The sequence below is a fragment of the Wolffia australiana genome, chromosome 4 (assembly GCF_029677425.1).
Source record: "Wolffia australiana isolate 7733 chromosome 4, ASM2967742v1".
Taxonomy (NCBI): Eukaryota; Viridiplantae; Streptophyta; class Magnoliopsida; order Alismatales; family Araceae; genus Wolffia; species Wolffia australiana.
The window spans coordinates 3,295,895-3,319,417 of record NC_135838.1 but is presented as its reverse complement, the minus strand read 5'-3'; the positions used below and the strand labels follow the sequence as shown (position 1 = coordinate 3,319,417).

Here is a 23,523-nt window from a genome sequence, read left to right as displayed (position 1 = left end):
GACAAGGGAGGGGTTGACCATGTATGACGACCGCCTTAAATCATTTTTCAAAAAAAAATCTTCAACATCAGAAAATTTACATCCGTGAATGACGATACCTAGATATTGTTGATCATTCTTTGATTCAAAGAATCATCCAATCTTAATTGAAAAAAGATTTTTTTTTTTAGGATAATATCTAGTTCAGCTTCCTTATTGCTCTTTAATTGTTTTTTCTTTGTTCGCTTTTTAATGGTTGATTCTGAGTAATTTTGTCCACTGTCCCCCAAGCCTACTAGCTTACAATAAAGCAGCCATCAAGAAACAAATAAATACCATGCGGCAATATATTTAATCATATAGGTACTCTTAAGGACTATGAACAACACAAAATACCATATTGCTAAACGTGCAAAGATCCAAACGACATCCTGAAAGAAAATTTTAAACACTCGAACAACTCCATTAGAGCATTTATAACCTACCATAGTTTCCAACTCCATTAGAGCTAAAAATGCTAGACACATAACCAGGAGCTTGCAAAAAAAAGTCAGCAAATAAATGCCAGCTCAAGCTTCTTTGTGAATGGTTAAATACATAATCGGATAATCTACATCGCAGAGCAATGACAAATAATTTCTGATAATCTACATAATAGAGCAAGAACAAATAATTGCCTCATAATTTCCAGACATGTTCGATTTAGCCGTCGCTGCAGAAGAACGAAAAACATCAGCAAAGAGCAAAAAAAATAGCACCTTACGAGCTAGGCTTCTGTACGCGGTCTTTATCTCTTGCAACGTCGCGTCGCGGCGAAGATTCAGAGTCGCGTAGTAGTCGGAACTCTTCGCCATCGCCACCGTCCATCTCCGGCGTGATCGGCGGGGAAATGGGAGCTCGAAGAACGCTCCGGGGAAAATTGAAGCCAAGCCGTGGCAGAGGAAGCTTCCCCGCGAAGAAATTGCGGCACAATTGAAGAAGGATCGCTCGGGTCGGGCATGGATATAAGAATTGGCGCGTCCGAGAGCCGCGGATGGGGGCGATACGGCCATGGAGATCCCGGACTTCAAGATTGAGATAAAAAACAAGAAAAGTTGGTCATTTCATTTTGAAATTCCTTAATGGAGATCGCGATTGAGACCGAGAGTGAGACTGAGATTGAGATAGAGATTGAGATTGAGATTGAGATTGAGATAGAGATTGAGATTGAGACTGGGACTGAGATTGAGACTAAAACTAGAATTGTGATTGAGATTGAGGTTTAGATAGAGATTGAGATTGAGACTGAGATAGAGATTGAGATTGAGACTGAGATTGAGATTGAGATTGAGACTGAGATTGAGATTGAGATTGAGATTGAGATTGAGATTGAAACTGAGAATGAGATTGAAACTGAGATTGAGATTGAGATTGAGACTGAGACCGCGGACTTCCAAAACCCAGCTAAAACCCCCGAGTTGGGAAATTTCAATTTTGGATGCTATTTAAAAGAAGATAAAATATTCGATCCATTCTAAGAATCTTCTAAAATGAAACTATGCCGCTACTAAAAACAAAATGGGAAGGCAATATGAAATTAATAATTTCACTAGATTGGTCGTATTTGAGAAAAGGAGATAGAGATAGAGACAGAGACAGAGATAGAGATAGAGAGAGAGATAGAGATAGAGATCGATAGACATAGATACAAAGACAGAGATAGAGATCGATAGACATAGATACAAAGACAGAGATAGAGATAGATAGACATAGATACAAAGACAGAGATAGAGATAGATATATATAGAGATAGGATAGAGGTAATGATAGTTATAGAGATAAAGATACAGATAGATGTAGAGGTAGAGGTAGAGCTAGAGCTAGAGATAAGAGGTAGAGATAGAGATGGATATAGAGATTGAGATAGAGATGGAGATAAAAATGGAGATAGAGATAGAGATAGAGATAGAGATACATCTTTAGAGTAGGATTTTACATGGTATGCTACTTTTTCAGCTGAGTTTATACATATTCTATTTCTTTATTGGTTGAAGTGGTAAGGATATTATAATGACTAAGAACTATGCTTAAATGTGACTATATTAGGAAAATTATAAATATAGAGATAAATAGCTTGAGATTCCAATAAATAAGTTTGTTTCTCACACCCACATTTACCATTGTTTTTTATACACTTTGCCTGTGTGATGATTATCTTCAAAGCATATTTCCAATTATGTACAGGATGTAAAAGTAAGAGCACTATTCAGTAGGGGGAAAATCAAAAGACAGGTCTTTTAATGGCCTAATTGTTATTCAGCTTTAAAATTTAGTGTTTTTAAATAAGGGGGAGAGAGAGAAAGGAGTCTGTCAAATCAGTCCCATGGTCGTCCTGAGCGACTTGTGAGGAGCTGGTCACAAGTCAACACTACTCATGCTCTGACAGCGAGATCACATCTCATCTACCAGCCTCGGTGGTCTGTCTCATTTGAGCTAATAAATATAGTTGTATGAGCCTATAAAGGAGACTCTATTCAATTAAGGCTGTTAAAAAATGGAGGTTAAATTAACCTCTTTTTTCTAGAAATATTTGTAAATCATTTTAGTGAATTTTTTTATCAATTAGTAATCAAATGAAAATTAAACATTGAAATCTCACTTGGACTATCAATGATCCTTGATAATGTCAAAAGTATATGGTCCTAGAAATTTCCATTTTATATTATTTTCCCCTTCATATAGGATAGAATATCATGCATGAGTCAGAAAATAAAAGTCAATGTCATATTGTACGAGAGTTAAACACGGGGTCAATACAATCAAGAAGTGAGAATTGAGTGAACTAGCCTTTTGCATTGTACTTTAATTAAATAGTGTGATTGCCTAAAACTTCGTGCCTACTTTTAGATAACCCTTATAAATAATAAGAAACCTTAATAGCCATCTATCATGAACAAGTCATAGGCTTGAAGACCCATCTTTGACTAAAATGTTCAATAAAGCCACATTGTTATGAATGTCAATGATAAAGTATAAAGGTAGACTTATATTATGATCAATAGTTAAAAAAAATTTCAATGGTTTGAAATGAAAGTTTCATATTTGTTCATTGCATCCATTACAAGGAATGGACTTATCTTAATGCACATGCATGTAAGTTCATATCTGCTTATTAATTGTGTCTGTCTCTGTTTGAGCTAAATCGTGCACCTGACGGCCTCAATCTATAGGAATCGACTACAAGAACGCCCCAAATAGAGTCCTACAGCTCGGATTCGAGGCCATTGAATCCTTGAGGTAAGTTTTTCAATCCGAAGTTTAAATTGCCAATATCTTATGATACTGATGAGATAATTATTGGAAATCTATACTTAAATTGCATGTCTTGAGGAGACTCATTTGTCCATAGAATTTTCTCTCATGAATCATTTGATTTAATCCTATTTTATTAATTTCTTAACTTAGTTGTCGTAAAAAAAATTTCAGCTTGCAATCCAATGCGACCTGCCAAATCATCCGGGTGCCAAGGCCGCCCACCTGCTGTGGATGCTACACAATCAGGACCGTCACGCTTGAACAAGCTGTTCTAGCCGGGCTCAATCCCGTCGAATTTAGTGAATCTGACCGGGTTCTTGTGACTCCCAAGGCCGGGCCAGACGCGGCCTTGGTTGATCTGACTGAGTCGTGCCAGGTGGACTTGATTGAGTTTGATCAGTTTGCACTAGCGCCCCGACGATTTTTGATCTAATTCTGCCACATTCGACATTAATCAAGCAAGTGGAGTTAGTCGAGACCGGTGCGATTGTTACCCCATATATTCTAGATGGACAGACGAGTAGACCTAGTCAAACGAAGACTGAACATGTTGGATATCTTGGACATGCACAAGGAGAGACAGAGAGGCACATATAGACACCTAGATAGGTATCATCGATGACATGGGCAGCAAGGGTTGTTGGGTCTACACAAATAGATACTACCCAAACACTTCTGAAGCCTACACTTCCTCCTCTCTATGATGATAGGATCCTACCGCGAGGATACACCGATTCTGAGGGAGTGCGACTTGTTGCATTCTCTAAGGAGGAAGTTCATAGAATGGCAGAGCCATTCGCATATACCCTCATCGGGAGATTCACTACCAGGTGTCAACTTATAGACAATATCTCTCGGATATACCTAGCACTGGGGAAATTTCTTAGACCGGTGGTCATCGGCCCGCACAACCATTGCAGTGTTTATATCCGCTTCCGACTAGAAGTCACTTTTAGAAATGCATGGAGCCGTACCACCTAGAATATTAGTGGCTTCATTATGCATACATACTGATGGATTACAGAGCAGACGAGCACCTCACGGGATCATGCCCCCTATTCAGTCTCAGTCTAGATAGGCTTCACGAGCCTACGACCTCATCTCTTCACGCCCACTGCCTTGGAGTCATTAGCCGGTGTTGTAGGATCATTTATACGTCTTGACAAAGACGTACATCTATTCAACTGCCTGGGATACGTGCGGGTTTGTGTGGAGATCGACCTATTAGCCCCTATCCATCGCATGATTCTTATTAGGAACGGGGATGAGATGATCCATCAAACCATAGTGTAAGAGAAGCTTGAGGATGTGACGCGATGATAGGAGATTTTCTACCTCCAGTAATCGCGTATCCAATGGCTATGAGAAGGTGATAGAAACACATGTTTCTTTCACGCTTTGATTCGCCATAGAGCCCGTCCTAATTATACGATGACATGGGCGGATCGCTGTCACTGGTGGAGATCACACGGACAAGGAGATCATACCGGAAGGAACTGTACAAGCACTTCCTCACCCTGAATCTATTTTTGTTGTGGATGGGCGATCTTGTTCGGTAACTGGGAAAGGCACTGCATCTCCTACATCTCAGCTTCCGCTTCATGATGTTCTTTATATCCCGGGCTTTCCAGTCAACCTTATATCAATTAGTACCTTGACTAAAGCTATTTTATGCTCCGTGACCTTTTTGCCCTATCATTGTGTGTTTCAAGACTTGAGGACCGGCGCACAGATATGTTTGGGGCGTAAGACTCGGGGAGGTGTTTACGAGCTCATCTCCAATACCCCCTTCCCTGGACTTTCCTATCACCTTTCCCATTCCTCTTCTTCTCTTGACTGGCACCGCCGTCTTGGCCATCCCGGGATCACCAAGCTTCGTCAAGCTCTTCCCTGGATTTCTGTAAAGGATTTTGTTTGTGAGTCATGTCAAATGGGAAAACATCATCGTGCTACTTTTCAAACAACTGAATCTATTAGTCTAAAACCTTTTGATTTAGTTCATTGCAATATTTGGGGACCTTCGCGCATACCGTCTACACTTGGTTTTTGATATCATATGGTCCTCATCGATGATTACTCCCGGGTGTCATGGGTATATCTCCTCACCGATTGCATCGATGTTCTTCCGATGATTCGACAGTTTATTCAGGAGATTTTGACTCAGTACTCATGCACTCCGAAGATCATCCACACGGACAATGCGGCGGAACATGTTCAACGTGACTTTCAGGATTTGTGCACGGTAAACAATATTATTCACTAGACATCGTGTCCTCATACCTCTCAATAGAATGGCGTCGTTGAGCGGAAACATAGACATTTTCTTGGCATGACTCGAACAATCCTATATGAGATGAATGTCCCACATGAATTTTGGGCGGATGCTATTATGACATCGACATTTCTCATCAATCGCCTTCCTTCTACACCTCTTGGCGGTGTCGTCCCTCTTCATCGACTTCATCCCGAGTGAGAGCTCTTTCCCTTACCACCTCACATTTTTGGTTGTGTGGCCTTTGCTCATGACCACTCAGCCAACAAATCTAAACTGGCTCCACGAGCACGAAAGGGAATGTTCGTTGGCTACTCTCGCACACAGAAGGGATACTGAATCTATCTACCTAAAAGTCGATGATATATTGTATCTGTTGATGTTACCTTTCATGAGTCGACTCCTTTCTTCCTGACTTCTTCTTCTGCTTGCGACCATACAAGCACTCCTTCTTCCCTACCTGTCCCGACTACTCCTCCTCCTCTTGACTTGCCTCTTCCACTACCTTCTGTTCCTATCCCTGCTTTACTACCAGACTCATTGACGTCTTCACCTCCTCCTCTCCTTCCGGCTCCTAGCTCCTCCTCCCCCGAGCTCCATGTTGAAGACCAATTTGTGCCCTCCTCCACTCCGCCATCAGATGATCTTCATCTTCCGATCGCTCTTCGGAAAGGTACACGTTCTTGTACCCTACATCCATACTCTAATGTGGTCTCGTACGCCAGACTTTATGCTCCCTATCTGGCATTCACCGTGGCCTTGGCTGCGGAGTCTATTCCCTCATCACCTGAGGCCGCCTTATTTCTTCCCCACTGGAAAGTAGCTATGGAGGATGAGTATTCAGCTCTCCTTCGTCGCGGTACATGGGAGTTGGTTGCTCGACCAACCTCTACTAATGCTTTCAATTGTCGCTGGGTGTTCACCCTTAAGTACCATCCTGATGGTACTATTTATCGGTACAAAGCAAGGCTGGTCGCTCGCGGTTTCTCGCAAGTTCATGGCATCGACTATGAGGAAACCTTCTCTCTAGTTGTTCGTCTTAATTCTATTCGTATTCTTCTCTCCATGGCGATGAACCATGATTGGCATTTACATCAACTCGACGTCTCTAATGCATTCCTATATGGCGATCTTTCTGAATGTGTCTATATGGAGCAACCTCCTAGTTTTTCGGTTGAGGGGGAACATGATAAGGTATGTCTACTTCGTCGTGCTCTTTATGGCCTTGAATAGAGTCCGCGGCCATGGTTTGAGAAGTTCAGTGAACTCATCTCGACGTGTGGCCTGTGATGTGGAGCCAACTGTCTTCCGCAAGACTACCTCGGCTGGATGTATTATTCTCGATGTCTATGTGGATGACATGATCATCACGGGCAGTGATCATATGGCATTCAGCATATCAAGACCTTCCTACATCAGCACCTTGATATTCGAAACTTAAGGGAACTGATGAACTCAGAACTTGCGTTGATTTGTGTCGTTGTTGTGTGTTGAATTCATGCAATAGATTTATATTTTCCTCACTAGTATAGAGACAAGTAAGAGTCGAATCCTCAGGGAGCTTAGGTAATGAGGTAGATGATTAATGACGAGAAGAAGGGATACTTGTAGGTAAGAAAATGGAGAGGTATTCTAGAGATGTAAGGAGGTTAACATAAGATAGATTACTCACCGTAGTAATACTGATATGAGAGGAATAGGTTTTTACAGCTTTTAGGGGCCTCTTAGAGAAAACTTCCCATAGAGGAATTTCATCGAACACCTTATGGGCGATGTGAAAGGTGGACGAATGTGATGACAATGGAGAGGAGAAATGATGGATATGGAAGTAGAAATGAGGATAGACTTCTTTGTGGTTGAAATAGTGATGAATGAATGGCGGAATGATGGGGTGGAGGGTGATATGGAGAGATGAGAGAACTGGAATGGGTGGATGTGTATGAATGATGGAAATGATGTTTTTTTTTAGAGAACTTTGGAATGAGAATCAAATCAAACCTAAGATAAAGAAAGCAGACCTAATACACTATCCTTGGAGGGGATTACAAGAAAATCTCTCATCAGAACCGTCACACAAACCACGTTTTTTGATGCCAGTCCTAGGCCGGGTGGTGCTTGATCCGCTACGATGTTGAGCTCGACTTGGTCTCCCTCTCCAGAGCAAACTTGAGCATCTGCAAATGCCAAAGCTTGGGCCTAAGCTCCTCCCCCTTTCCTGCTGGTGACCTGGAGTCAAAGGAATGCCAAAAGACACCCATCGAAGAGAAAAAAAACTATTTGAAGAGTTAGGGGTTTTCTCAACTCAAATGGCATAAATTGCATTTATGCCCTTGCGACCTTACAAGGATAGGAAAATTATAAATAACCCCTCCAGCAAAAATAAAAGCCTTAAAAATCATTTAGATCATTAAAAAAAACCCAGAAAATTATATTTTACCTTGAAAAGTTTATTTCCTTATGATATTTGAACCCAAAAAAATATGAAATAAATTACACAAAAAATCAGGAAATGTCACAACATCATAAAATCACAACGAAGGCAAAATTAATCAACTTAGTTCAATATAACATGCAAATGTAGTCATTTTGAGCCAAATATATGTGTAAAATGGATGATTTTATGTCATAAATTTGCATGTTATCAGGAACGTAAGTATTTCCTTGGCATCGAGTTTGCTTGTCGACCTGGTGCTCTTGTCACTAATCAACGCAAATATATACTTGATATTTTATAGGAAGCTGGTTTATTTGGATGCAAACCATATGCATCTCCGATAGATAGCAAGCCTCAACTTTAGAGTACCACCTCTCCACTATATATTGTTCCCAAATTATATCGGCGCCTAATTGGGAAGCTTATCTATGCTATGGTGACTCGGCCTGACATTGCCTTTACTGTAAATGTTCTGAGCCAGTTCATGCATGCCCCTCGAGAGGTTCATTGGGAAACCACTCTACGTTTCCTGGCATATCTTAAATATGCTCTAGGCCAAGGACTTATCTTCAAACGACATGATCATCTACAGGTCGTTGGGTTCTCCGATGCATGTTTTGCTGGTGATCGTTAGGACCGTAAGTCTACGACTGGCTACTGCATATACATGGGTGGTAATCTGGTCAGTTGGCGAAGTCACAAGCAATTTGTCCCATCCATATCTAGTGTAGAGGCAGATTATCGAACGATGGCCGAGACGTCTTCCGAGATGTTATGGGTACGTAATTTCTTATGTGAACTTGATTTTCCGGTAAAAGGAGCTATGTCGATGATGTGTGACAATAAAGCGGCCATGTTCATCGCCAATAACCAAACCTTCTCCAAGTTTACCAAGCATATCGAAATTGATTACCATGTGATTCGCCACCGCACTATGGCAGGACTTATTTCCACAAGTTATGTAACATCAGCAGATCAACTTGCAAATATCTTTACTAAAGGGCTAAGTGTGACGTCCCACGACACCTTCTCAGGCAAGCTGGGCCCATATGACATCTAGGCTCCAGCTTGAGGGGGAATGTTAGAAGAGGAGTGCATATGGGCCTGAGTAGGTGGGCTTGGCCCACCTACTCTCTTACTCTCTTTCTCTCTTCTCTCTCTCTTATATATCATGATGTACCCCTTTCTATTTTCATTCTAAGTGAACATGGTCACATCACTACTCTCTCTCTCTCTTCTATCTTCTTCTTCTTCTTCCCTAACCACCGATTTCTTCAATAATAATAAGGAAAGTAAATATAGTAAGTGATAAGTAATTAGTAAGGGAGAAAGTATTGAGTGGATATGAATAGTTTAGTTAGATAGGGAATAAGAGGTTATGATAATAAGATATAAGTATTTAATTTATAGAGCTATTTACTGTAGTAAAAGGTAGGGAGAAGAATTAAAAAGAGAGAGGAAGGATCACAAAGATAGGAGGAATAAGGAGTTATATTTTTATTATGATGCAGATTAGGGGGTTAGAGAAATACTTATATATGATCCTAAGAGTTTAAGCACAACTGAATTTGGTAAGAGAATAAGGGCTATCCAGTTTATAATATGATTAAGTAACTAGGTAGATAGAGACAGATTAGAAGAAGATAAAGCACTAATAAGAGTAATTCAGAATGAATGGATAAGATTAATAAGTTGACTACGACTTATATATATGTAGTATTTGTTATATAGTTATAAATTAATATATATTTTTTAGAGAAGAAAGTCAAGAAAATAATGGATGTACAATCGACATCCAACAAGTGTTCCACAGAATGCCTCAAACAGGCCGAAAGACGAGTGAATTTAATTGGTATTTTTTAAACATTTTTTAAGGAAAAATTGGGAAAATAATTCGTGTGAAACACCTGATGCTCCTATGGTGTTCATTGAAATGCATCAACGAGGCTGATATAGGAAACAAGAGAGAAAACAAGCTCCGACTTTGGTTTTAATCAACTTCACATACGTAGAAAGTGAAAATAGATATAAATCTACATTGTGGAGTTCAAGAATTCACCTGAATCGCCCTGATTCAGGCAGTCGGAGATTGAGGGCGTCGATCGCCGTCCCCTGACTTCAGCATGCTTCTCCTTCTGTCTTCCTCTGTGCTGGCGTGAATCCAAGAATTTCCAGCACTCTTGAGGCTCCAACCTGGATGTCCCAAGCAGGGGGAGAGGTGTCGCTCCTCTCATTTCCTCATTTTTTCGTCAGATGGGTCTCCCGTTGCTGGCGGAGCAACATATCGGCAAGATGAGAAAATTATGATTGTCAAGCCCATTTTAAGGACTCTAGAGGGCCTCTGCTGGCTGTGTAAGAGTTTTTCTTATCAGGGGGTCCTCTAAAGGCTGTAGGATGGCTTATGGTCCCCCCTTCTCGCCGGAATCTGCCGTCTAGCTGCCAATGTCAATGGCCAGGGCAGAGATTGATGGGTCTATCCCTAGGCATTGGATCTATGTTATAATTTGTTCAATGGCTGTGATTAAATTTCAGCCATGGGCCCTTAGTATACGGTGCACCCATCAACCACGTTAGTCGACCCATCATTAGCTTTTTCTCAATGTCAATATACCCTTAGTCCTTGTCATTCCTCATGGCCAATCAGAGGCCTGAAAAAAAATTAATAAGACTAGGTGGATCTCATCATTGGGCCCTTATATTAAGGACCACTAAAATCGATCACATAGACACTAAAGAGGGAAGTATTTATTTCAATGCATCTCTATTGGGATGAAAATAGAAATGTCTTTTCTAGACTTTTCTGAAATGGAATTATATCCCATTGTTTCTTTCATCTCCATGCCAGGCCGAACCGAGAAGCAACAACAACAATCTCAGCCGTTGGGCCATGATATTCGGAGGTCGCGATAATATCCCTATACTTAAGTTGGCCCCTTATAATACAGGCTTCGTGGCGGATTGGTCTGAAGCCCAAAAATGATTCCTATTAGTTTTCGGAATATCACGGCCCAACGGGCCGAGATCTTCGTTGTTGCTTCTCGGCTCGGCCTGGCATGAAGCTGAAATAAACAATGGGATAGAATTCCATATCAGAAAAGTTTAGTAAAGACATTTCTATTTTCAGCCCAATAGAGATGGATTGATATAACTACTTCCCTCATTGGTGTCTATGTGATCGATTGTAGTGGGCCTTCGTAGGGCCTTCTTGGTGGACTTGCTAGGGCTTTTGCTGGGTGTTGCCCCTTACTGGCTCCAGGTGGGCTCAAGCGCGCTGCGTTCACCCGCTTGTGGCTGGCTTGAGCGCTACTATGCCCTGGCTCAACCTAGTTGCTTACTTCAAACAAACGTTTATTTATTAACTATTCTTATATAGATTCATTCCTTCTTCTTTTATATTTCTCTCTTTATTTCTTTCAACTTTTACTTCTTCCCTGCAAAAGCACGGATTAACAGGGAGCATTAATCTCGTTATAATTAATGGTTTTAAACATATCTTTACTAAGAAAGACTTTGATGGAGCACGAGACCCCGCTCCATCAAGGACGACGCTGAAGCCCCGCTGTCACTGGCGACCCACCAGCTTGGGCCCCACCAGATCGGCACGCCAAGGGGAGGGCGAAGGTATCTATATAGTTTTGATTTTCTCAGCCCATTATCCTCGAAAGGCCCTTTTCGTTTCGTCTTTTCCCCTTTGAACCCTTCTTCCTTTTTTTGTTTTGTTTTAAAACATTTGTATTAGTGTTCTTAAGAGGGGACCCCTTTCCTCTTGAGAGAGGAAGAAAAAAAAATAGGAAAAAGGGAGGAAAAAGAAAGAGAGGAGGACGGAACAGGAACGGGGCCAACAGCCGTTGCCTGTTCCCCGTTCTGCCAGGACTCTGCCACGGGAACCCTAGGCGGCTGCCGCACCGCCGCCTGAGCCCTGGACCGCCTCTATGCCGATACATGGGACAACGGACCTCAGGTCACCGATCTGACCACGTGAAGAGCTGCCGCTCCCGGAACCCTTGGCCAGCCGCTGCTCAGCCGCCCGAGCCGCGGCCGCAGCCGATTGCGACCGTAGCTGCTCGCGACCACCGCCCGCAGTTGCAGCCGCAACACAAGATCGCGTCTGTCACAGCCGGAAGCCATGACCGTCGTCGACCGCGGCCGCAGCTGCAGTTGGTCACGAGCGTAGCCGCAGTCGGTCATGTGTGCAGCCACAGTCAGTCGTAGCCGCACCGTAGTCGGTTGCGGCCGCAGCCGTAGTCGGTCGCGGCCGCAGCCGTAGTCGGTTGTGGCCACAGCTGCAAGCTGCGACTGCGTCAGCGGCAGCTGAGGGCACCGCCGCAGTCACTCTCGGTCGCCCTCGGCCACCCTCGGCCTCCCTAGACCTCCCTCGGCTGACCTGCGCCGCCACAAAATTCCCGCCTCCGCCGAACTTCTGCGGGCCGGTCGACCGCATCCCACGCCTCAACCGTAGGCCGCCGCCCACGCCACCGTTGCCCGCCCCACCGCTTGGGCCGCCATCGTCGCCACGGTCGCGCCGCCGTGTCGATTGTGCCGTCGTTGCTCGCACTCCTCCACGGTCTGCGCCGCACTTTGCACGCCACATCACACGCTGATTGTCGCTATTGTTCACCATGGCAGCCACGCACCATGGTCCACGAAGCGTCCCCTCGCTCTTCCTTCTGACTCCGCTCTTGCGTCACCGCTCCTGAGTCGCGCCACGCCGCCGGTCAAGCGACACCGTGCCGCCACTCGCACAACTCTAACGACCCCGCCCATCAGTACTCTGCATCGACAGGCGTACGACTTAGGGATGATGTCGCCTAGAGATACCTCGCTCCTCTAGCCTGCCTGTTAATTATCTTTATCGCATGCCCTTTGATTGCACTCCACCGTGCTCTGGATAGAGTAGGTGCGAGGGTAAATAGACACGATAGCATCCAATGAGCGTCTTCCCTAGGTACGAGCCGAGCCCGTCTGTTACGCGAGAGCACCGACGAATTTAATCCATTTGACGCCGTCAACTCCTTCATCACTCTAACGAGGATCAGGAGGTCACCGTCACCATCATCGGTCGCCCCGCCCCGGAGCACGGAGCCGGGCAAAACCCACGAGTTGGGGCCTACACGTACCATCACCTAGGGTTATCATCGCACCACGTAGTCGCATCTTCATAAGTCCACACCGACGGATGACATTTTGATGACATCCATGTATCATCTCCCCGGTATCCGAGTATCACCTCGGTACCCCCACCCCTCGGGATGACGTCTGCAACATCATCCTTCATCATACTTGGACTTGTAAAATATGTAAAAATTACATTGAAAATTCATTGTTTTATCACTTGTTCTATTTAGTGCACGAGATGAACATTCTTGTAAATTTGAAGGTAATACACATAAAAAGAACCTAAAATGACTTTAAAATGTGTATAATTTCCTGTCATATTTTAGGTTTATCACTTGTGTGAGTCATTCTTGAGTTCCCTCTCTTATGTTCTCATGCCCTTTCGCAGTACTAATCCTTTTGTGACTAGATAGTGAGGCAAACCTCTAAGACAATGATGAGGATATCAATCACTTTAAAGATTGAGCAGATATTGTCGGTTAGGAATATTAATGGCTCAAAGAAACATAATCCAAGGAATCGACAAGTCACATATTTGAGTGATAACTTATGTTTTCCTTTAATATTCATTTTCAATCGAGTCTTCCACTATGCCATCAAGTTAAGATTGAGTTGATTTAGGAAACTAAACCTTCCAGATTAAACACTAAAGGATATAATTTAAGTAAAGGATCTAGTTTTGATGAAAGGATCAAAACTCATAATTGAGAGATGCTCATGTGAGTTTTTCATCAATTCCGTCTTCTTCTTCCTTCTCCTTGAGTGACCTCTCCTCCCACCATCAATGCAGTGGTAAGAATATTCTCTAATATCTCTGGAGGCATTTATTCAGAAGAAGATAAAAATGTAGGATGTGTTGCAAACCTCATGGATATGTCTACAAGTTAGACACGTGTACAGATTGAGATGACTCATTCATGGAAACAAATGGTAGCGGATTTAACTATGCATAAGGTGATGGGATCCTCTAAAGGTGTTGTGGTTTTATTTTACAGGTCTGATTCACTTCATAATTCTTTTAATGGATAAATCTCATCTCAGATTATCATTTGTGGCCAAACCCAATAAAATATTTGGTATTTTCATTTATTTATCAGATTCAGTTCTAAAAAAGGATAATATTTGAATATCCATTCACCGATTCTTGAGATAAACTCTAAAGGAACGAACTACATCATCATTGAATTTGACTGACTTTTACATTAACTAATTTTAAAGAAAAACTCCATTAATGTTGAGTTTTATTCTGACATTAATGTCAAATTTTAATTTAACTTTTGAATTTTCTGATAACGTTGGCTTTGAATTTGTGTTTTTCTTGCACTTTGGACTGAAGCAGTCAAGGGCTAGATTGAGACCAGGCAAAATTATACCTAGGACTAAGTCCCAATGGTGAGATGAAGCCCATAGAAGAGGGGCTCCCAGTCATTCAACACCAGAGGAAGAAGGCTGCCAGTCATTCAACACAAGGGGACGGGTCATTTGGAGGTTTGTGGTTTTGTGACCTCATTTGGAAGGGTCGTGAGATGTTATAGGTTTTGTGAACTCATTTGGAGTTTATTGTTAAATTATATCCCCCTCTCTATTTTAGTGTCTCTCTCTTCTCATTTCTATAGGGGCCTACCAACTTGTATCAAAGCTAGGTGGCATTGAGCCTAGTGCCTAACTGCCATACCCCTCTTTCAAGTGAAAAATGGAATGGTTAGATGAAGCCCATCAGGAACCATGTGCCGACCCTCCATTCTGACACCAAATTCACCAAGGCCCAGCTCCCCTCCAACCAAGAACACATGAATGACATATTAGTCTACATCTCCCAGTAAATACCTTGAATAGAAGCAACATCATCCAGTTCCACCCTCCCACATGCACCTACACCATCCTCCCCTGCCTTCAACACACTATGGCACATGATACACTCTCATGTGGGGAGGGCGGGACAAGGTTTGGCCAAGTTCTCAATTTTCTCGTGTGATAACATAGATGGGTGGCTGCATCAGGTCGAGCACTACTCTCGCCTCAACTCCATTAGCAAGCCCAAATGCCTCAGATCAGCCTCCTGGCATTTGTACTTGGAAACACTTAGCTAGTACACCTCATGAAGGACAAGCTACCACTTTGGCTTTGGATATGTGATTGGCTTCTAAGTCTCCATCATGAGGGCTTAGTTTTAGTGTTACTAGGGAATTTCAAAAGGCTATTGGCATACATCCTCCTATCAGATGAGGTTCTCTCTAAGACCTACTTCCCCACACTCCAACCAGATATCCAAGAAGTTGTGGTGTATTCCAACCTGTCAACTTCCATAACATCGTGGATGCCTCTATCAAAGAGGAAAATATATGCAAAAGCTATGGGCATCCCCTTCAGGCATTGATAAATCTAAGTTAAAACATGGGGCATCATTGTCTCCTTCACACAAGGAGTATGGAAACATCTAATGGCATCATTGTCTCCTCACTTACCACCATGAGCCAGCTAGGGTCCTCCCTGCCTTCAACAATAGATGGGAAATACATTCCCCATACTCCTTATAGTGGATACAACTTCCAAAAAATGAGTTTGAGGCATGGAAGGCTTATGGACTCTGCTATCAATGTAACAAAGATACTTCCCAAATCATCATTTTTTCCAGGAGCTGAATCTAATTTTTTTATTTTTGAGATGAGATTTCAAACGACAAAGAGCCTTTGTATTAGATGCTAGTGGAAGATTAAGAACCCTTAAAGAATACCTACTTGCAAATGCCTATTGTCTCTTTGGCATCGATACCATGCCTCGTGACATGCCAAACCTTGAAATTTCAAGTATCTCGCAAGGATGCCCTATCACCATACTGGTGGGCAGAGAAGCAACACCTAACTTTATCTAAGACAACCTCATAAACTACCTGTAATTGGATGTGAAACATGTGCCACACTACATGATTACAGTTAAAAATGGGCACAAGATTCACCACACTTGGATTGTGAAGCCATCTTCAGAATTGAATGACAATACAGCCTCAGAAGTTCTCTTTGATTTACATTTTGGGGACCTTTTGGGTCACATGAAATGGCACACCTTATACCTTGTAGGTTGATAGTCACCTAAAGATGTCAGACACTCTCACCAAGGGGGTGTGTTGCATGCTTGGACATGGTAAGGGTTTAATTCTTGGATTATACCAGGTGGTAGTGATTAATGCACCAAAAGGAGCTCGCACTACCACTGGTGGGAGCAAGATATGCTACATCTTTTCAGCCTCGTGTCCACACCAGCCACCCTCCAATGCTTGATGAATCAAGTCTTCAAGTCCCTGCTTCCCAAAGTGCATATCATCTTCCTTAACAACATCTCAATAATTATGGAAATATTTCTCTGGTATTAGGGATTCTCGAACAAATGAATAATATTTCTACATAAAATATCATTTTATGGGTATTTCAATTGAAACACCAATTTTGGTATTAATGAATGATGAATTTCTATGTGCCTCTTTGCCAAAGAATCAAGTGCAATTTTATGATTGTTACGACTTTAGGATGTGGAGAAAAGGTTATGAAATAAACATTCCTCCAGATGTAAAGACATAAGTTCTTGCAAAACCAATGACCATTAGATATGCTTAGGCCAGATTATGAAATATAGAGTCCCCTCTCTTTTTTAACAAGAAAATACAAACTAAACTATCAATTGCTTAACATAAACTGAGTGATTGATATGTTAGAGATATATTGAGAGAGAGAGAGAAATTAGTCTATATTTCATTCTGATAAATCTGAACCTTTCACTCACTCGCTTGAACCAAACTACATCTTGGAGGATTTTTTGTTTTCACACTTGTTATTATCCATACGGAATGCACCAATTGAAAGTGAATATTATCATATTGAAACTAGAAAAGTGATGTGATTCATACTACAAAAGTTTCTAACCCATAGGTTATGTTTTAACATAACAGGGGCGGGTGCATGAAAGCATATCTAATTACATAGAGCTTCCCCTATCTGTCAGTGCAGATAGATAGGGTGAGTGAAGCATGATGGACAGATGTTCGAGCAGTTCAATGAGTAATCTTGAAAACTGAATTAATTGGAATATCGAGGGTTCAAATTCTGCTCCATCTGTGTAGTCATAAGTTCTTCCCTGTATTAGCTATATATAAGAATGAATCAGATCAACTTGACTGATATGATTGATGGAATCGGTAGATGATAGGCATGTGCACATGATTTCAAGACTCACTGGTGTTAGCGTGCTTTCTCTTAGAGTTTTTAGAGACCAGAGGGATGCTTTGTTGGGTTTGAATGAATTATTTTAGTTTATTAATGTAATGGGAGTAAGCCAACTTTAAGAATAAATTATCCATGCATAGTTGGCTCTTACAAAAAGAGTGAAAATGAGGTAGCATGCCAATCCTCATTTGTTAATGTATATTATGTATAAGAAAAATATTTGATTGAATAGAGGCGAGAATTTGCAAGCTGGTGTGGAGTAGAAGTGATAGAGAGAATATCTAAGTTTATGAGTGGGAGATTTCAAAGAATAAGGGTATCCACATTTTTTCTAAGAAAGTAGAAGTATAGAGACAATCTCCTCAGTAGACATTGAGGTTCCTTTTTGTTCAGGATGGGAAAATATATTTTGTTTTCATACACCCACCATATTCCATAATTTTTTTATTTAACTGACATAAGTTTCTTTAATGTTATTTCTGATTTCCATCGATAAAATACGAACCACAGCTCTCTATAGTTATTCACTACCCGTACAAGTGAACTTGACTCTCTATATGAAAGGAACCATTCTTGATGAATCAATAATGCCTCATTTGGATAAATTTACTTATTTCACACAATTATTCTGGTCATATGCATTTTCCTTTTTCTTTTTATATGACCATGTGTAATTATGGAGATGGAGTAGTTAAGATAGCATCATTCTCAAAATGCAAACTGATGCATTCTTAGTACAAGAACAGCATAGAAAGATGACTTGAATCCACAAGCCTTGATTTACTTGAAGCAGCCAAGTCCTGAATCCACATAACCAACTTCTCTGACTATTGAGTCCAAAAAGTATTGTGCTTGAGTCCACGAGCATTGAAACACTCTTTAACAAAGAGAACACCTAGAGGGGAGAAACATGAGTTTTAACAAAAAAATATACTTCAATAATGATCATTCAAGTGGTACATATTACATCAGCCCCAAAAGGTTTAGGGTCGTCCATACTGATAGTACCCATGAAAAGACAACTCAAAATATTGAAGAATTCAACTTGACAAGATAAAACAATATATAAGGAGCCCAACAGGCTTGAGCAGTTATATTATGCATATTATAGGGTCTGTAGAATCTTTCAGAAGATATTGTGTGGCTCAAGAAGATCCTATCAAAACAAAGCAGAAGATCTGCACCTCTAACGAAGTGTAGCAATGAAATTATGTAGATTTTGGCAGAAGAATACTCTGTTAGAGAAAAATCTTTCAGAGGATTTTGTGGGTCTCTAGGTATTTTTCAACATATTTTTCAGCTTAGAATGATATCCTTCTTCGGCCACTAGTTGCTAATGGGCCTGAAGAAATGGGTTTCTTGGCTAATAAAGAACTAAATGGTTTCATATCATAGGAACAACATCCACAGCAACGACCCAAATAGTTCGAAAGGTACCTCGATAAAAGGTTTTGGCACTATTTTATCATGTATATACTCTAGTGTTCGCCCAACCAGTATCCGTCCGTCATCCGGTATCGGACAACCGATATCCGATATCCGGGAAAAAATGGGATGGTCCCGGATATCGGATATCGGATATCGACCGATATCCGTCTCTGTAGGGGTGGGCGGAAACCGGTACCGGATACTATATGCGGCGGGACAGGACGGACATCGAATGCTGGATATCGGTTTCTGATATCCAGATATCGGAAACCGATATCATATTTTTTTCCAATTCCAACCCGATCCCATATTGGAACATCTTAAAAAATTTGGAAGTTTACATTAGCCTCAGCCGCAATATCAGTAAATGACATTACGCGTGCCCCAAATGCTACTTCTTGATTTAAATAGAAGTGTCTTTTTCACGTATAATTGTTAAATATTGAAATTAATATGTCAAAATTGAGACATATAGTAATGAGTATTGTATAGTAATGTTGAGAAATTGAGACATGTCGAACAGTCGAAATTGAGAAACATATTTCGAGGAACTGAGACAATAAAAGTGCATAATATAATTAATATTTTTTATAGATACTAGAGATAGTTATCAATAGGAATTATAAATCTGATGGTTCATTAATAAGGGGAGAGTATGATATTAGAGGAAGTGTTATTTTAGATTTACAATTAAGGTAGAGGAGTAAGTATACTTAGCTTGAAGTTTAATTACAGTGATTATTTTTTTTTAGTGATAATAAGATTATATATGGGATAGGATAGGGAAATATAGTATTGACGGATATTAAGATTATAAAATAGTGAAGAGGGATATTTTTTTAGTAGAAGATAAAAGGAAGGCAATAGGAAAAACGGGATAACAATTTGATGGATTAGGGAAGATAACATCTAATTATATAAAGATTATTTGGTTGATGTAGATTATAGATGTAGGTTAAGAGCTTCAGATTAAGAGAGAGAGAGAGAGAGAGAGAGAGAGAGAGAACATTAGGGTGAAGCACATATAGAAAGAGAAACCCACATAGAGAGAGAGAGAGAGACAGAGACGGTGGGAGTGAGATTTGACTTTTTGGAAGAGTAAAAGAAATCAGATAGAGAGGGAGCTAGAAGTTTATGTCGAAGAGTGACGAAATTTATGAGATGAGTTTATATATTATTAATGGATAATTCGTAGAATATATTCATATATAACATTTCGTAAAACTTATTAAATTTAATTTTTAATTTGAATCTTTATAGTAATGTAAGCTATGAATAGAATTAAAATATAAGAGAGGATGAAATGCCTACCATGGAAAATGCATAGGAGAATAAAGGTGCATGATATAATTTATATTTGCTATAGATACTAGAAATAGTTAGTAATAGGAGTAATAAATATGGTGGTTTAATAATAACGAGAGAATGTAAGATATTAGTAGAAGGCTTACATTAGATTTACAGTTTAGAATGATATGTAATTATGAAGATAGAGGAGTAAGTATACTACTTGGCATGATATATAATTATAGGGATTATTTTTTTGAGTGATATTAAGATTATTTATTGGATAGACAGAGGAATATAGTAATGACAGATATAAAGATTTAACAAGAAGTGAAAAGGTCGATTTATTTTTATATAAATTATTATATTTAATTTATAATTTGAATCTTTATAGTAATTTAGGAATATTCAAAAGAATTTTAGGAAAATGTTTCAAAATTCTGTAAATAAAATTATAAAGTTTTATACGTCGTTAACTCTACAGTTGTAGCAAAGTTCACTAACTACATATGACAGTGGCTCTGTCAAAAACACTCACTTCTCGTAGAAATTTCCCCACGGCTCTGTCAGAGTTTTGTGCTTACTTCATCATCACCTGTGTCGCACAAGATAAGAAATAAGTAACGATGATTACGTAAAAATAGGAAAATATAGTTCATTTAAGTGATGCGTACCTCGAGCACATGCGACCGCACCATCTTGTCCGTCGTCACCATCCGAATCTAGCTCAACGTCATTGTACCACCGTTTGTTGTCCGCACGGAGCCAACACTTCACAGTGATTAGTGTTTCGATGCTTATTGGCGTCTGCGTTGCCAACCGAGAACATGCGCTTGGCAGGAGCGCTCGTCACACATACGGACAATAGGTCCCTCATAACAGCTACAAGTAAGGGGAAACGCTTCACCCTCGTGCTGGCCCACCAAGATAGTGGAGTGAACACACCCTCATTAGGCACAATCTCCGTAAGGTATTGGTTGAATTCGTCCCACGCCAACCTCATTGACGCAGGTGCCAGTTGGGCATGTCGCGTTGTGTGCTGAAGCCAAGAGTCTTAACTCTTTACCTCTTGACTGCCCCTCCTCTACAGCCCCTCTCGATCCACGACTCGGCAAGTCACCTGGTAACAATGACCGTACGTATGCGATGGTTGCTTCTCAGACGCCGGGCGGAGTATTTACCCTTTGTGGAATGGATCCATCAATGCCGCGACGGTGATTGCCTCATTTGCCCACAATATCTCAGCATACTGTGCAAGCTTGTAATGCATCGCTTTACACGCTTGCGTCATGTTTGAACAATCTCCTTCATGCAACTGCTGTATGGATGTGAAGAAGTTGCCATCTTCAATTTGCTGGACCACTTCCTCCATGTGATCCTTTAGGCCGTCTATGAGATACAAGACATCACATATCGTCGGCGTCACTATCTTGCAAACATGATCAATTGATACGGCAAAACGTCCAAGGATGCGACATAACTCTTTCACCAACTCCCACTCGTCCTTCGACAACTTTATCAACGTCGCTTTCTGGCCAAAAGCCTTTGATACTTCTTTAATTACATCAAGCTTCTTCATGGCGGCCGCTAACATAGCTTGCGTGCTGCTCCATTGGGTCGGACAGTCTAAGACGACCATGTTGGAGTCCTCAACTTCGGGGTCGTCTTCACATGCCTTTGTATAATGTTCTTTTCGTTGCGTAGAGCTTCGAATATTGCGCACTAGTGTACGCACCTCTGTAACTACATCACCCAAACATAACTTTCGGTGTGGTCCCTCATTATCATCAGATGCTGAGAACATATCACCGAGTTTGTTGTCATGGTCGCTATCGTAGTGGTCTGATGTCCTTGTCACGTCGCCTTCTTTGGGTTCTACAGCTTGGGCCGAAGGAATACCAGAGCTTTTTATTGTCGCATCCACGACAATGTTCAGAATGTGCGCCACACATGGGACGTGCCTTCGGGCGCTAAACGCCTGGTTAATGTTCTTCATCTTTCTCGCCGTCAATGCCAACATCCTCTTATTTGCCGTGGCACTGTTAGTAGTCACGGCGTAGACCTGCATAAGTACATTCCACATTTAAAGTCACAAGTTCAACTAATAAAATGAGTTAGACGTTGAATGCTGACCTTCGGCCGCATACAGAATTCATCTAGTGCCTGGAGAATGATGGACGCCATGTTCTCCCCATCATGCTTGCCGACGATTTCTCGGATGGCAAGTACCCGCTCTCTATACACCCATTTGTCGCCCACCCAGTGGACGGTGATGCCTAGTAGTCCAGTTCCGTTCTCCGCAGTCCATGCATCTACGGTGAGTGACACTCAGTCCATGTTCTCCCAGAGCTTCCTCACATCATGTTTCATGTGACCATGCATTTGGATAGTCCACTGCTTTATGACCTTCGCACTTGGAGGATCCAAGTTGAGAAGTGTCGCGTAATGCCACATCTCCTTGAAGGCAACATTCTAAACAATGCTCCAGGGTGAATCAGTCATGCATAAGAGTCGTGCAATGAAATTCTTCGTCTCATCTGGAGTATGCCCTCTAATCGGCCCTCGTCGACTAGGCTCTCCCTGTTGTTTGCTTTTCATTCTGTCAGTGATACGTCGCTGATCAGGGTTTTCCAACACTTCACCCTTAAGCTCCGCGTGACGAGCTGGATTGCAGGATTTGAAATGTCGCCAAAACACGTTAGTGCTTTTGTTGGCTTGCCGCTTTATCGGTTTCCTCTTAATGTGCGGGTTCAACTCCCGGCATAGAAAGCATGCATAGTATCCATCTTCCATTTGTTCGAAATAGTCAATGATGACTGAACGATTTAAACGAGGTTGACTCTGTACGGCACGAGAAGTTCACGCGTCCGTATGTTGAGGGATTATAGCTGTTGACCCAGATCTGTCTTGGGTTGGGCAATATCCTCCAGGTGGGTTCATGTTTCTGAAGTCATAATTTGGTAAGCTAAAATTCAATACAATGGCATCGCATGATGCCAAACTACGGTTTAAACTCTGAATTTAGTAACGGATGCAATGAATAAAACCAATAAATAAACAGTGAATTATAAGAGAGTGGAAGACACTAAGAGAGCGGAAGAGAATGAGATTAGAGAATCCAAAAGAGAGAGTGGGAGACATTTTGAGAGAACGGGAGGATATTTGAAGAAGTTGAGAGTAAGTTAAAAGATCATAAAGTTATGGAGAAAGGGAGAATGAGAGGGAGAGGGAGAAGTAGAGAGTTATAGAGGATGGCAGAGAACGAGGGTGAGAGATGGAAATGTAAGTCAAAAAAACCAGCAGAGGGCGAGAGAGAATGAGAGAGAGGTAGAATCAGAATGTAAGATAAAATGAGAGAGGGAGGGTGAGAATTATAGAGTAAGTTAGAATGAGAGGGAGAGAAGAGAGGGGAGAGGGAGAGGTAGAGAGTTATAGAGTGTGGCAGAGAAAGAGGGTGGGAGATAGAAATGTAAGTAAAAAGAACAGCAGAGGGTGAG

General features: G+C 41.4%; 1 protein-coding gene across 1 annotated transcript in view; it reads right to left on the bottom strand.

Annotated features, from left to right (window-relative positions):
* The window catches only part of LOC144701642 (Molecular chaperone Hsp40/DnaJ family protein), a 32,795-nt gene extending 31,368 nt beyond the window's left edge, over window positions 1-1,427 (bottom strand). The window contains exons 1-2 of the mRNA XM_078573361.1: window positions 1,403-1,427; window positions 738-1,043 (exon numbers count right to left, since the gene is read on the bottom strand). Coding sequence (XP_078429487.1) covers window positions 738-1,031 — 294 coding nt within the window. The 5' untranslated portion in view covers window positions 1,032-1,043; window positions 1,403-1,427. The remainder of the gene's footprint in view (window positions 1-737; window positions 1,044-1,402) is intronic.
* Between the last annotated feature and the right edge of the window lie 22,096 nt (window positions 1,428-23,523).